The 13,259-nt window shown below is 40.6% G+C and overlaps 1 protein-coding gene across 1 annotated transcript in view; it reads right to left on the bottom strand.

Annotated features, from left to right (window-relative positions):
• LOC115133556 (adhesion G protein-coupled receptor A3-like) overlaps positions 1–8,987 on the bottom strand; it is a 68,349-nt gene extending 59,362 nt beyond the window's left edge. Inside the window, exon 1 of the mRNA XM_029666922.2 lies at positions 7,810–8,987. Coding sequence (XP_029522782.2) covers positions 7,810–8,033 — 224 coding nt within the window. The 5' untranslated portion in view covers positions 8,034–8,987. The remainder of the gene's footprint in view (positions 1–7,809) is intronic.
• Positions 8,988–13,259: the final 4,272 nt, after the last annotated feature.

Raw genomic sequence — 13,259 nt, forward strand, 5'->3', positions numbered from 1 at the left:
ACTGTCTCCCATTTGGAAGACAAAGGCCTCGTCTTTGAAAGAATGAACTTTTGTTAGGGCAGAGCTGAAAAGGACACTTGTCATTCAAGCACCGACTATGCTGTGTCACTCTCCCATAGTTATAAGCCTGAAAATATCCCCTTTCAATTCCAGTAAGCCACGGTATAAGAACGTATAGAAAACGGTCATCTTACAACTCCTTCAGGTGCATGGTATACACGGTGCCAACATCCAAATACTGGGCTGACAGCCAAATGAATAGAAATTAAGAACTGGGGCCTTCCAGATAGACAAACAGGAAGGCCCATGTCCTTATACGGAAAGTCAGATGCACGTACATAAGACAGAATGTATAGCATAGCCTTGAAAATCAACTTGAGACCCAAGTATGGTCTGGCAAACCAAATGCTCAACAGGTCTGAGTGCGTAATGAGAGACCGTGAGCTGCCTGGCTGTGAACACTCAATCTCCAGTCAGTGAATGGCCTTTGGGATTTCGTTATCTTCTCCAAACATCACACGACAGCAAAGAAAAACACGGGGAGCGTTGCTTTAACCCAAATGCTTGCCTGAAAAGCAAAACAAAGCATTCTAGCCACCGGACATGCATGACAGTGTACTCCCGGGTACTAGTTCCACGAGCACTTCAAAAGGCCGCCGGCCTGCCAACTTCCCCTTTTCATGTAGGAGCAGCTAAACAAATCAAACGAACAACAGAAAGGATTCTACCTTCAGATTCCACAGCAATTTTAAATTCAGCTCACTCAAATTGAAAAGACAATATCAAATATAGGAGGTAAGAGAATGCGTTGTGTGCATCTGTAGGCCTATAAAGTACTTGTCTTTGCTAGGGCTGGGTCGATACCAGTATCGTGATACTCATTGGTATTGTGACAAGGAAAATAAAGTGGATTTAACTTCTTTAGGAAAACAGCCCTAATGTGGGAAACAAACATGTTGTCATCCAGAGTCACATTTATTTATTTCCCATGATACAATATTTACATACGGCAGGTATTTAAAGGACCAAAGTGTTGGGTCTCGTTCATGTTTTCATTTTTGACATGAAAAAAAAATTTTGCGATACTGGTATTGTCACAACACTTGTCTTTGTCATATGTTTTACATTCTAATATAAATGTATTTTACATCAAGTCTAACTATTCTGAGTAAGCTACTCCGTTCTAAAAACATGGTCCAATGGCATCACTGCGGGTTAAGTCTTCAGGAAACCGGATGCATACCGGGCCGTCCCCCATGTTTCCCTGCCACGAACCGTGCAATTAGTGCTCTTGACTGTGTCGTCAAATTACACTGCCTTACATGCAGTACGAGGAAATCCCTGTCTCTTCCTGACATCAATCCCACACTCCTTGGTGGAGGTGGACTCTAGGGTGTGTGCTGGGCCACATAGTCAAGCCCAGGTGCCTGCTGGGAAGGATCCAAATGACACTCAACAAGTCTCTCGAAGAAATATGAGCTCTACTGTTGCTGTACAACAAGAATATGGTTCAACAGAGGCCGTGCTAATATAGGGTGAAACATGAACAGGTTGAGCCTCACACACACGCAGTTGCGCATATATACTTCTTCACACGACACACCTGAAATTAGCCCACTATGCGGATGAAAGGGTGCAAAGGTTATCAACGCACCAGGGTTGATGTTGCACAAGTCTTTTCTGACAAGAGCTGGTTGTGTCAACGCGTTTGTCATTTCCTCTTGGATTACTTTGGCATGCAGTATCAGTTGAGAGTGCAAATGCTGGGAATGCTGCACTCATCCCTTCTTCACAGACATGCATTCAGCAGCCTGAACCCGGAGAGAACCACGCTGGAGAACTGGATGCATTCCACAACAGGGTCGCCAAATACTTCCCCTAGAAGCACAAAGGAGCTTGACTTAAGCCAATCAAAGTCTTCCAACGATTTGAATTTCAAACGATGGCCAACTAACATTGTTCCAAAACTGGAGGGATTAGTTACACCGACCAAAATGTCTGGAAGATTTTTGTTGATGATTCAAGAAAAATGGCCAACTTGTTACTTTGTTTCATTCAGAGAAGTGCTCAGTTTCACTCCAGACAGGAAAAGGGAAGTGTGTGGGTCAAAGAGAGGGAAGGTTGATTATGATTTAATGGGCTCTAATTACACAAGTTGAATTACTGCATCGGACCAGGTCTTTAATTTGCAGAGAAGCAGGCGTGTCAATAGACTATTTAAAATGTCCCAAATAACAAGTCTGGAAAGGGACCCCATGGAAACGATGCCCCAACTGAACCCATTTAGAACATGCTATCCTGGTTTGTCAGACCCCAGACCTGTGGTTTAGGAGTTAAGGCTAGATAAGATTGTGTGAACTCTGTCCAGAAACATCCATTATCTTCACAAGTCAGAGGTAACTCTAGATTTAAAAAAAAAAAGATTGCCACGAGATAATGGTGGTGATCTAACACTAAAACTGACAGAAAAAAATGTACTTACCCACAAAGGTTTGTCTGTCATAGGACATCTTGACATAGTAAATTCACTGGGGAAAAGTTGAAAAGGCCACAAAAAAACAATCATTTTCTGGGGTGTGCTCAACGAGAAGTTAAAGAACTCTCTTATTGGCAGTCAATTGATCAATAAACAGAATACTATCCAAATGTTTTAGATTGAGGTTGGATTCCCTACAATATCAACTTTGCTTGTGGCACTTTCTCTACTCCCAACTTTAGCTTTTAGGGCCAGGAGGGAAGAATGAATTTGTTGCTCTCACAGAGCAAAAAGGTCTGGGACCGACAGTGTCCAGGTAGGGGGAAGTGATTGATTTTCAGGGTCAGGGAAGGTCGGGCAGAGCAGCAGGGACCCTGACTGTGATCGGGCCAGTCCAGTCCCACTGTGTCCAGACTAGGGCTAGGAATTGCCAGGAACCTCATGATACAATATTATCAAAACACTCAAGTGCTGATACAATATATATTGTGATTCTCACGATTCTACAGTGCATTCAGAAAGTATTCAGACCCCTTGACTTTTTACACATTTTGTTATGTTACAGCCTTATTCTAAAATTGATTCAATTGTTTTCTTTACTCAATCTACACACAATACCCCATAATGACAAAGAAAAAACAGTTTAGACATTTTTTGCAAATGTATTAAAAATAGAAATGAAAATATCACATTTACATAATTATTCAGACCCTTTACTCAGCACCTTTGGCAGTGATCACAACCTCAAGTCTTCTTCGGTATGATGCTAAAAGTTTGGCACACCTGTATTTGGGTAGTTTCTCCCATCCTTCTCTGCAGATCCTCTCAAGCTCTGTCAGGTTGGATGAGGAGCGTTGCTGCACAGCTTGGTTTCACCAGACCAGAGACCAGAGAATCATGTTTCTCATGGTCTGAGAGTCTTTAGGTGCCTTTTGGCAAACTCAAAGCGGACTGTCATGTGCCTTTTACTGAGGAGTGGCTGCCGTCTGGCCACTCTACCATAAAGGCCTGATTGATGGGAGTGCTGCAGAGATGGTTGTCCTTCTGGAAGATTCTCCCATCTCCACAAAAGGAATTCTAGAGCTCTGCCAGAGTGACCACTGGATTCTTGGTCACCTCCCTGACCAAGGCCCTTCTTCCCAGATTGCTCAGTTTTGCCGCGTGGCCAGCTCTAGGAAGAGTCTTGCTGGTTCCAAACTTCTTCCATTTAAGAATGATGGAGGCCATGGTGTTCTTGGGGACCTTCAATGCTGCAAAAAAAATTCTGTGCCTCGACACAATCCTGTTTTGGAGCTCTACAGATAATTCCTCTGTCATCTGTGGGACCTTATAGAGACAGGTGTGTGCCTTTCCAATCATGTCTAATCAATTGAATTTACCACAGGTGGACTCCAATCAAGTTGTAGAAACATATCAAGGATGATCCATAGAAACAGGATTCACCTGAGATTAATTTCAGGTCTCATAGCAAAGGGTCTGAATACTTATGTAGATAAGGTATCTGTTTTAAATTTGAATTATTTTGCAAACATTTCAATAAACCTGTTTTTGCTTTGTCCTTATGGGGTATTGTGTGTAGATTGCTGAGGATTTTTATATATATTTGTAATAATGTCAATTACAACAATCATGAATGAACAATGAACCCTATTATTTTAACTTATTATAATACATAAATAAAATCTATTTAGTCTCAAATAAATAATGAAACATGTTAAATTTGGTTTAAATAATGCAAAAATAGTGTTGCAGAAGAAAGTAAAAGTGCAATATGTGCCATGTAAAAAAGCTCATGTTTAAGTTCCTTGCTCAGAACATATGAAAGCTGGTGGTTCAATATTTGCAGTTCCTCAATATTCCCATTTAAGAAGTTTAAGGCTGTCATTATTTTAGGAATTATGACATGTCAACTATTACTCTCAAAACCATTTGTATTTCATAGACCTTTGACTGTTTGATGTTCTTATAGGCACTTTAGTATTGCCAGCCTAATCTCGGGAGTTGATAGGCTTGAAGTCATAAACAGAGCTGTGCTTCAAGCAATGCTAAGAACTGCTCGCAAACGCAGTAAAGTGCTGTCTGAATGAATGCTTTCATGCCTGCTGCTGCCTACCACCGCTCAGTCTGACTGTGCTATCAAATATCAAATCACAGACTTAATTATAATAAACACACAGAAATACAAGCCTTAGGTCATTAGTATGGTAAAATACGGAAACTATCATTTCGAAAACAAAACGTTTATTCTTTCAGTGGAATACGGAACCATTCCATATTTAGTCGAACGGGTGGCAACCCTAAGTCTAAATATTGCTGTTACAGTGCGCAACCTTCAATGTTATGTCATAATTATGTAAAATTCTGGCAAATTAATGATGGTCTTTGTTAGGAAGAAACACAGTTCGCAACAAGCCAAGCGACCCAAACTGTTGCATATATCCTGACTCTGCTTGCACTGAACGCAAGAGAAGTGACAATTTCCCTAGTTAATATTGCCTGCTAACATGCATTTATTTTAACTAAATATGCAGGTGTAAAAAAATATACTTCTGTCTATTGATTTTAAGAAAGGCATTGATGTTTATGGTTAGGTACATTTGTGCAACAAATGTGCTTTTTTCACGAATGCGATTGTGTTAAATCGTCACCCGTTTGGCAAAGTTGAAGTAGGCTGTGATTCGATGATAAATTAACAGGCACCGCATTGATTGCAGGACAAGCTAGTTAACCTAGTAATATCATCAACCATGTGTAGTTAACTAGTGATTATGTGAAGATTGATTGTCTTTTATAAAATAGGTTTAATGCTATCGAGCAACATACCTTGGCTCATTGCAACCACAAGGTCCTTTTGACGCGGCACTCGCGCAACAGGTGGTCAGCCTGCCACGCAGCCTCCTCATGGATTGCAATGTTATCGGCCATAATCAGCATCCAAAAAGGCTGATTACCGATTGTTATGAAAACTTGAAATTGTCCCTAATTAATCGGCCATCAATCGACCTCTAATCCTGATATATAACAATTTCACTAGTCCAGACCACTGTCAACCCATCGGCAGGACACTGAGGTTGTAAACCAGCCCATAGACCACCACATCTTCGGGAGAGGCCTGGCCATTTTACAGGCCGTAAATAAACACCCCCCAAATGTAGCGGTTAAAAGAAGAGCACAGTTTCATGGTCACTAATTTGGACAGAGTTGCAGCGAGTCTATTTGACAGAGATCTTGACACCCTGAAGACCTACCCATCATTATTCCTGAAATCTGTTGACAAAAACATTGAGAGACCCATGGGAAGTTTAGTGGGAAACCCATAGGAATGCCTGAGAACTTCATTATCTCTCTTGTTCTGTGGTGGCCATCTTTCATACCTTGAATCATGGAGCTTGGTTCAACGCTCAAGACATGAGCAATATGTTTCCCTTCCCAATCAATCACTGTCGGGCCGAACAAAATGATGGCCCTCCAAGCAGTTCAGCCTACTTTTAACGCATACAGAAATATCACATACCATGACGTCACATACCATGACGGAGGTAATAATATCTCAATCTCAAAAATGTAACAAAAACACATTCACTTGAAGAATGAAGAACGGTGCAGATGCTAAGTTTGTGCTGTTTCCATCTTATAGGCCAGTCCAAGGCAATGGTAGAGTACTGGTATAAGGAACTGATGTTCTTGGCTTGTGTACACTCAAAAACACTGCTTCAGTCTTGTCTCCATCTGGGCGACAACATGTGAAATAGGTTGCGGTGGTTTAATGGTATGCACAGTGTGGTTGCATTGCACAAACAACTGCATGTATCACATCACATATGTTGTGGCAATGAAATGAGATACAAAACTGTTGCCAACCACACACTAGATGTGTTCACCAATAACTCTCACTGCATGTTTTTGCTTGGTCCAGGGGCGAACTGGCCATCTGGCATTACGGGCAAATGCCAGATGACCTGGTCCAATTTCATCCTAGTGGGTCTGTCTAACACTTTTTTGGGGGGGGACACACAATTATTATTATCTAGCTAATGGGGCCTCAAGGAAAAGAAATTGACCCAGTATGCCCCTGGCTTAAGGTGTCAGCATGATAAAGTTTGGCTGAAGTGCTAGCATACTTCCGTAAATGACCTTCGCTTGAAAGCGTCAATGGTGCCGTTTGTCCATTTTAAGACAGCATAGCCATTTTTTTCATTTCCTCAAAATAGTCAGAATTACTCTAAGATAACTTAAGAAATCTGTCATTAATGTTGACGCTTTTGCAGAGGAGATATTAGTTGCGCAATTTTGCATCTGACAGTGATGTTTGGTGGTGTTTCTCAAGTGAAAGTATTTGCATGAGGACGCCGTTGTCTCTCAATGAATGACCACAGGCACTTCATTGAAGAAGACCTACTGTTGACCAATCGCCAATAAGAGGGCGTAGACTCTGGCTGCCGACATTGGCAAAAAAAAAAACTGTGCCTTCATCCAAAAAGGAAAAAAAAACATCAAAAATGGCATCATAATACATGCAGGAACTGTTCCGAACTCTTTCGGCTGGGAAGCATGCAGACGACTTAAGACTACATAAATACCCTTTGGATGCCGTACAATTATATACTGCAAGAATTTACAATTATGAAAAGGTATTTTGGTCTAAGACATTTCCATCATACGGGACTAGATTATAGTGTGACATGCCAATGACATGTTAGATACGATTTATAAGTAAAGGATAATATTATTGTATGCAGCTGACAAGGGACGGATGTGGAAGAGGCAATACAGCTACAAATAGTGACCTCAGCATCTTTGACACAAGTCCTTTGTTATGGACATGGTAACTATATTTGAGCTGTAATGGACAGTAAAAGATTTAGATGCACTATTGTAAAGTGGCTGTTCCACTGGATGTCATAAGGTGAACGCACCAATTTGTAAGTCGCTCTGGATAAGAGCGTCTGCTAAATGACTTAAATGTAATGTAAATGTATTTGTATGTCAGCAGTTGAAATCATCAGCCGATTTGAGTGATTAACCCCAACAAGATCAGACTAGAACCAAAAACATATATAGTTGGCTATAGCCTATTGGAAGAATTATGCATGACCTCAGTCAGACCATCACTTATCAATAGTCATGTCAAAATAAAAAATACATATCGTGTTAGGCTGAAAGTTGAATAAGTTTCTCAAACCACAGGCCGACAGACAGGATAAATTGCAGGTAATAAACAAGGCAAATATTTGGCCGCATGGTTCTTTCTGTATCCCCAAGCTGTTCCAAACAAGGGGACAGCATCGTCATTATTTGGTTGATGCCAGACAGGCCTATTGATCTATACTTACAACGTGAATGTTCTGTTGGGGAAGGAGTCCGGGGGTAACACCTGATGGAGTTCCATATTGCTGCAGACCACTTTCCTATCCGCCGTGGCCACTGACGGTGTGCTTTTCCCTGCGCTCTTTGAACGTTCATCATATGATTTACAGTCAGATGATACCGCAGAGCCATCGCCTCCGAGTAGCAAAACAAATAACAATTGCAACAAAGCAACCACATATACCCTCATTTTCAAAATATATTCCAAGATAATTAGGCTACTGTAGCATTGGCAAATAAAATAATATATTAATATAAAATAGCGCAAGAGGCTGGGAATTGTGTGTAGTATAAAATGGCCTGGTTCTTTCTGGAAATAAGGGTGAGCCAAAACGTCCCTCAGAATACCCGGACAGTTTTAGTCATGTTGCAAACATCTTGTCCACTATAATGTGGATTTGGATTCCCTCCTCCATTTCTTGCAAAGGTTTCGATGTATGTGTTCAGCGTCAATCAATCCGAGAGAGGGTCTGTACATCCTTTGTTTGCCAAACGACACGATTCACAATTCCATTTCGTCATAAGGTCTTTGCAGCCTTCCCGAAAAAAACACAAAAAAACAACTGTTCACTTGTAATTGTAACGATTTTTCAGGGTTACACAACGAAACTTCCGCGATAGAGAAAATATGTTTTTGTTGCCAATAGCGCGGATCTAATTGAGAATTTGCCTACTCCACCAAGAGACAGCTGCAGTCATCCCAAGATAACACACTCTAATTTCAGGAAATTTGATCACGCCTTAGCTTTAAAAACTTTCTCCTTAAGAGAACTCATCCCGAGAACCGTAGACTGGAACACTTAAATAGCATTACAACTAAGTAAAACAGCTGTAAGCAACTTTTCACTTTAGTGGCGCCCATCGACTCCAGTTGTTGGTGCAAAATGAAATCATGGGACATCTCCTAAAAAAACGAAAGCAAGAAACATAATCCCACTCCGAGTTAGTCAGTAATCTTGTGTTTAAATATGAGTTAAAGTGGGTCCCTTCCAAGTTTGAGTAAATATCCAGAATTGCTGTGCTTGACTTTCAATTGGAGCGTCCACGTCTCTCTCTGAAAGTATTCATTGGCTTTCTTTCCATTGAGAACTCTTCTCCCACAGTCCTGCCCTTGGCTCCATGTTGCAATTCCACCCACTGACGTCACTCCACATAGACCGCCTCTTTCTCCGATTCTCCCTGAGCAGTTGGATCTACCTTTAAATAAAAAATAAACAAGACGATACTGTCTAGTAAAAGCATATTGATGCACGTACATCAGCAGTCATACAGCAAACAACCTCTCTTGATGCAGTTGATAGGTCGGAAATGTTCTTCAATTTCATGGAAAATATTGTCCAGTATTGGTCAATGAACTTTTGAGCGTACCTGAGACTGAGCAAACTTGTTGATTTGGAAATGTAGCCCAGTTAGTATTTACATACTGTTGTCGACCCGATTTATTGGCCGATGTCTTGGATAACATGTATTTGGTAACACATACTATACTAGTAATACTGCAATAAATACAGTAACAACATTGTAACAGGATTTTTGAAATGGTATGTAACAATATAACAATACTACATTGTTGTTACTAGTGCAATAATAGCATAACCACACATATCTACCTAGCTACACATGTCTACTTTGATAACAAGGTGACCAAGAAAATTAAACAATGATTTCATTTTAAAATGTGATTAAAGTAACCCTTGGCAATGCACCCCTTCTCTCTTTTACTGCACCCAGCATTGTATCTCCTCTCTTTCTAGGTGCCTTCACACAAAGCCCTCTTTTCACTTCTCAAACAAGTTCAGGCTAGCTTTGTAATGGGCAATCGCCATGAAAAGCCAGAGTCAGTCAGACAGGAAGAGACCATACAATAATTGAAATATGCAGTACTACAATACCCTTGTATAACACTATTGACATGTAAGGGCCCATAGAAACTAGATAAATACATTTTAGTAAGAGTTGGGTTGCCAGACGCTGTCCGTCCGTCCGTCTGTCTATGTTCAGGTCAATTGAGCAGCTTGGCTTTAGAAGAGTGGCTGACAGACAAGCAACGGAACCTCTCAGTCATCTCAGGGAACGTCATACCCAGAGGCTGCACAGCTTTAACTTCCATTAGCCTTCATTTCAGGATCGCACAGGGCTTTGACGTCCACTAAAAGAAGGCTGTGTCCAAACATACAGTCATTGTAGTAATAGGTTTTCCTTCTTCGTGGAGAGAAAAACAAGGAATACTTTAGGATGACACAATGAAAGTTATTTAGAGGGGCGGTGTATTTTGGGTGGCCTTCAATATTGACTGAAAAGAGACCAAAATAAGGTTACATAATACACCAAATCCATGAAATAATGTTATATGACTCATTTAAAATGACTAAATTAAAGATATTTCTCCAGATGCAGGATTGATCTCTATTATATTACACATAAACTATGATAATTGTCACTATAGTCCAATGTATGTCTGTAATGGCTAGCATTGACTGGTAATTTCATTAGTAGATTGTAATCTCCCAATAAAGCGCTCAGGACTAGTCACATGCCAAAGATTCAACATGTCATTTCATTCTCTGGGTTATTTTTTTTTTTTATCAATTAACTCATATGAGCACATTTGTGAGGTAAAATATAACTTCATGCATTTATGAAAATATTTATTTAAAAAATCGAATTCAGCCAGGGTGCAGGACAGGTAACAAGTGATCAATGAGCAATGTGCAGGTTCACAGATACACATGCCTACATTAGCCTCATCTAACCACTATCCTTTCTTTACTCGGCTACATCTTTATTGTAGCCTACAAATATCATTTGTCCAGCGCTAGCTCACGTCATCGATCGTGAACAAGCACGAGTGAAGAGCTCCGAGTCTACGCACCAGTTCTTACTTGCTTGACTATTCAATATTTGACAAGAGAATAGCCTTTTTTTTTTTTTTTTTTTTACATGTAGGCAAATAGAACCAACAGCCCTGAATGGAATTGTTTGCATAGAACGATGCTGAAACCATGTTCCCGAACTTTGCATGGGGCGCGGCAACATTCCCTTATCAAATCGAGGGTATGTAACAATAGTTTGTCTGGCGCTGGCGGTAGTCAAACAGTCCACGTGATAATTTCTTCAAGCGTTTGTAGATAGCTAGGTTCAGTAATTGGATTTAGGAAAGCTAATGCGCGTCCCCGAGATGAGATTCTCTGGCCAAGTGCAAGAAGTAGCCTACACAACTGCTGACAACCTATAGGCTACAGCAGGGCCGGATTTAGCTTTTGGGGGCCCTAAACTAGATTTGTTTGGGGAGCCTCCCCACCAAGCAGGCGAACATGTATGTTTTAAAGTTAATTTACTGCAATTCTACACATTTGACCATTGGGACTAGGGAAGATAGAGCCGTTTTAAGCATGCTTTCTGCAGTTTTACACATTTTGCCGTGGGGCGGAGAGAATTTTGCAATTTCATAATACATTTCATACAATTCTACTCATTTTGCCATGGGCTAGATAATTATTTTTGCAATTTTAACTAAAGTTTTCTGCCGTTCTACAAATTTAGCCATCGGGCAGGGAGAGAAAATGTATTAATTTTAAAGTTAATTTCCTGCAATTCTACCGATTTAAGTCATGGGGTGGAGAGACATTTTTGCACGTTTAAAGCTAATTTCCTGCAATTCTACACATTTTGCCATGACTTATGCCATGTTAATGATATCTGCGTGAGAGTGCCTAACAAAATCAATGGAGTGTCAGGACCCCTTGACAAGTGCCCGGTCGGTACATGTTTTAGCTGACACTGTCAGTGACTGACAAAACAAGAGAAACGTGCGCCTTGTGTACCAGTCAAAAGTTTGGACACACCTACTCATTCAAGGCTTTTTCTTCATTTTTACAATTTTATACATGTAGAATAATAGTGAAGACATCAAAACTATGAAATAACACAGATGGAATCATGTAGTAACCACAAAAGTGTTAAACAAATCAAAATAGATATTAGATTTTAGATTTTTCAAAGTAGCAACCCTTTGCCTTGATGACAGATTTGCACACTTGTGGCATTCTCTCAACCAGCTTCATGAGGTAGTCACCTGGAATGCATTTAAACTAACAGGTGTGCCTTGTTAAAGGTTAATTTGTAGAATTTCTTTCTTAATGCGTTTCAGCCAATCAGTTGTGTTGTGACAAGGTAGAGGTGGTAAACAGAAGATAGCCCCATTTGGTAAAAGACCAACAACAGCTCAAATAAGCAAAGAGAAACGACAGTCTATCATTACTTTAAGATGTGAAGGTCAGTCAATCTGGAACATTTCAAGAACTTTGAAAGTTTCTTCAAGTGCAGCTATGATGAAACTGGTTCTCATGAGGACCGCCACAGGAAAGGAAGACCCAGAGTTTCCTCTGCTGCAGAGGATAAGTTCATTAGAGTTACCAGCCTCAGAAATTGCAGCCCAAATAAATGCTTCACAGAGTTCAAGTAACAAACACATTAGGTGCGCATAGAAAGGAGTCATGAGTGCATTCAGGTGTGTGTGCTGCGGCTAATTTTCTCCACAATAAACAAACAGGCTCATTCTGTTCAGAACATCCCAAGGTATTTTATATATTTTTATTTTATTTATTTAACTAGGCAAGTCAGTTAAGAATACATTCTTATTTACAATGACAGCCTACCCCGGCCAAACCCTAACCCAGACGACACTGGGCCAATTGTGCGCCGTACTATGGGACTCCCAATCACAACCAGTTGAGATACAGCTTGAACTCGAACCAGGTCTGTAGTGACGTCTCTAGCACTAAGATGCAGTGCTTTAGACCGATGCGCCACTCGGGACATGTCATCTTGTAACTGTACATCAAACATAGTGACTGTAAACGTTGACACTGTATATTACATGAATTATGATCTGGAGTACACATTTGGACTCACAGGTGTTTGGCTTTTGCTTGTATGACATCAACGTTGTAGAGCTATTTATTACAATCCTCGACGAGTCATCTTCATTTACAGCATTTCCCTAACTCGGACAACAAAACATATGCAAAAGTTGCCCAATTACCGGGATGGATGAGGGCAACTTCTTGTCACGCACTGTGCTCAAGTTCAGAACCGCTGTCAGTCATACAGCGATGTAAAACGCAGAGCTGCAAGGGTCCTGTGTGTAGCTGGTGTAGAGAGTCAGGCGCAGGACAGCAATTATAAGTAATCAACATACTTTTACTCAAAATGACAAATGTAGAAAGTAACATCACGAGCACACAATGACGGACCGAAAATACAATAAACAATCACTCACAAATACAACGTGTGGAACAGAGGGTTAAATAATAAACAAGTAATTGATTGAGTGAAGCCAGGTGTGATAAGACAAAGACAGAACAAATGGAAAATGAAAAGTGGATCGGTGGTGGCTAGAAAGCCGGTGACGTCG

This window comes from Oncorhynchus nerka, linkage group LG8 (genome assembly GCF_034236695.1).
Source record: "Oncorhynchus nerka isolate Pitt River linkage group LG8, Oner_Uvic_2.0, whole genome shotgun sequence".
NCBI classification, from domain to species: Eukaryota; Metazoa; Chordata; class Actinopteri; order Salmoniformes; family Salmonidae; genus Oncorhynchus; species Oncorhynchus nerka.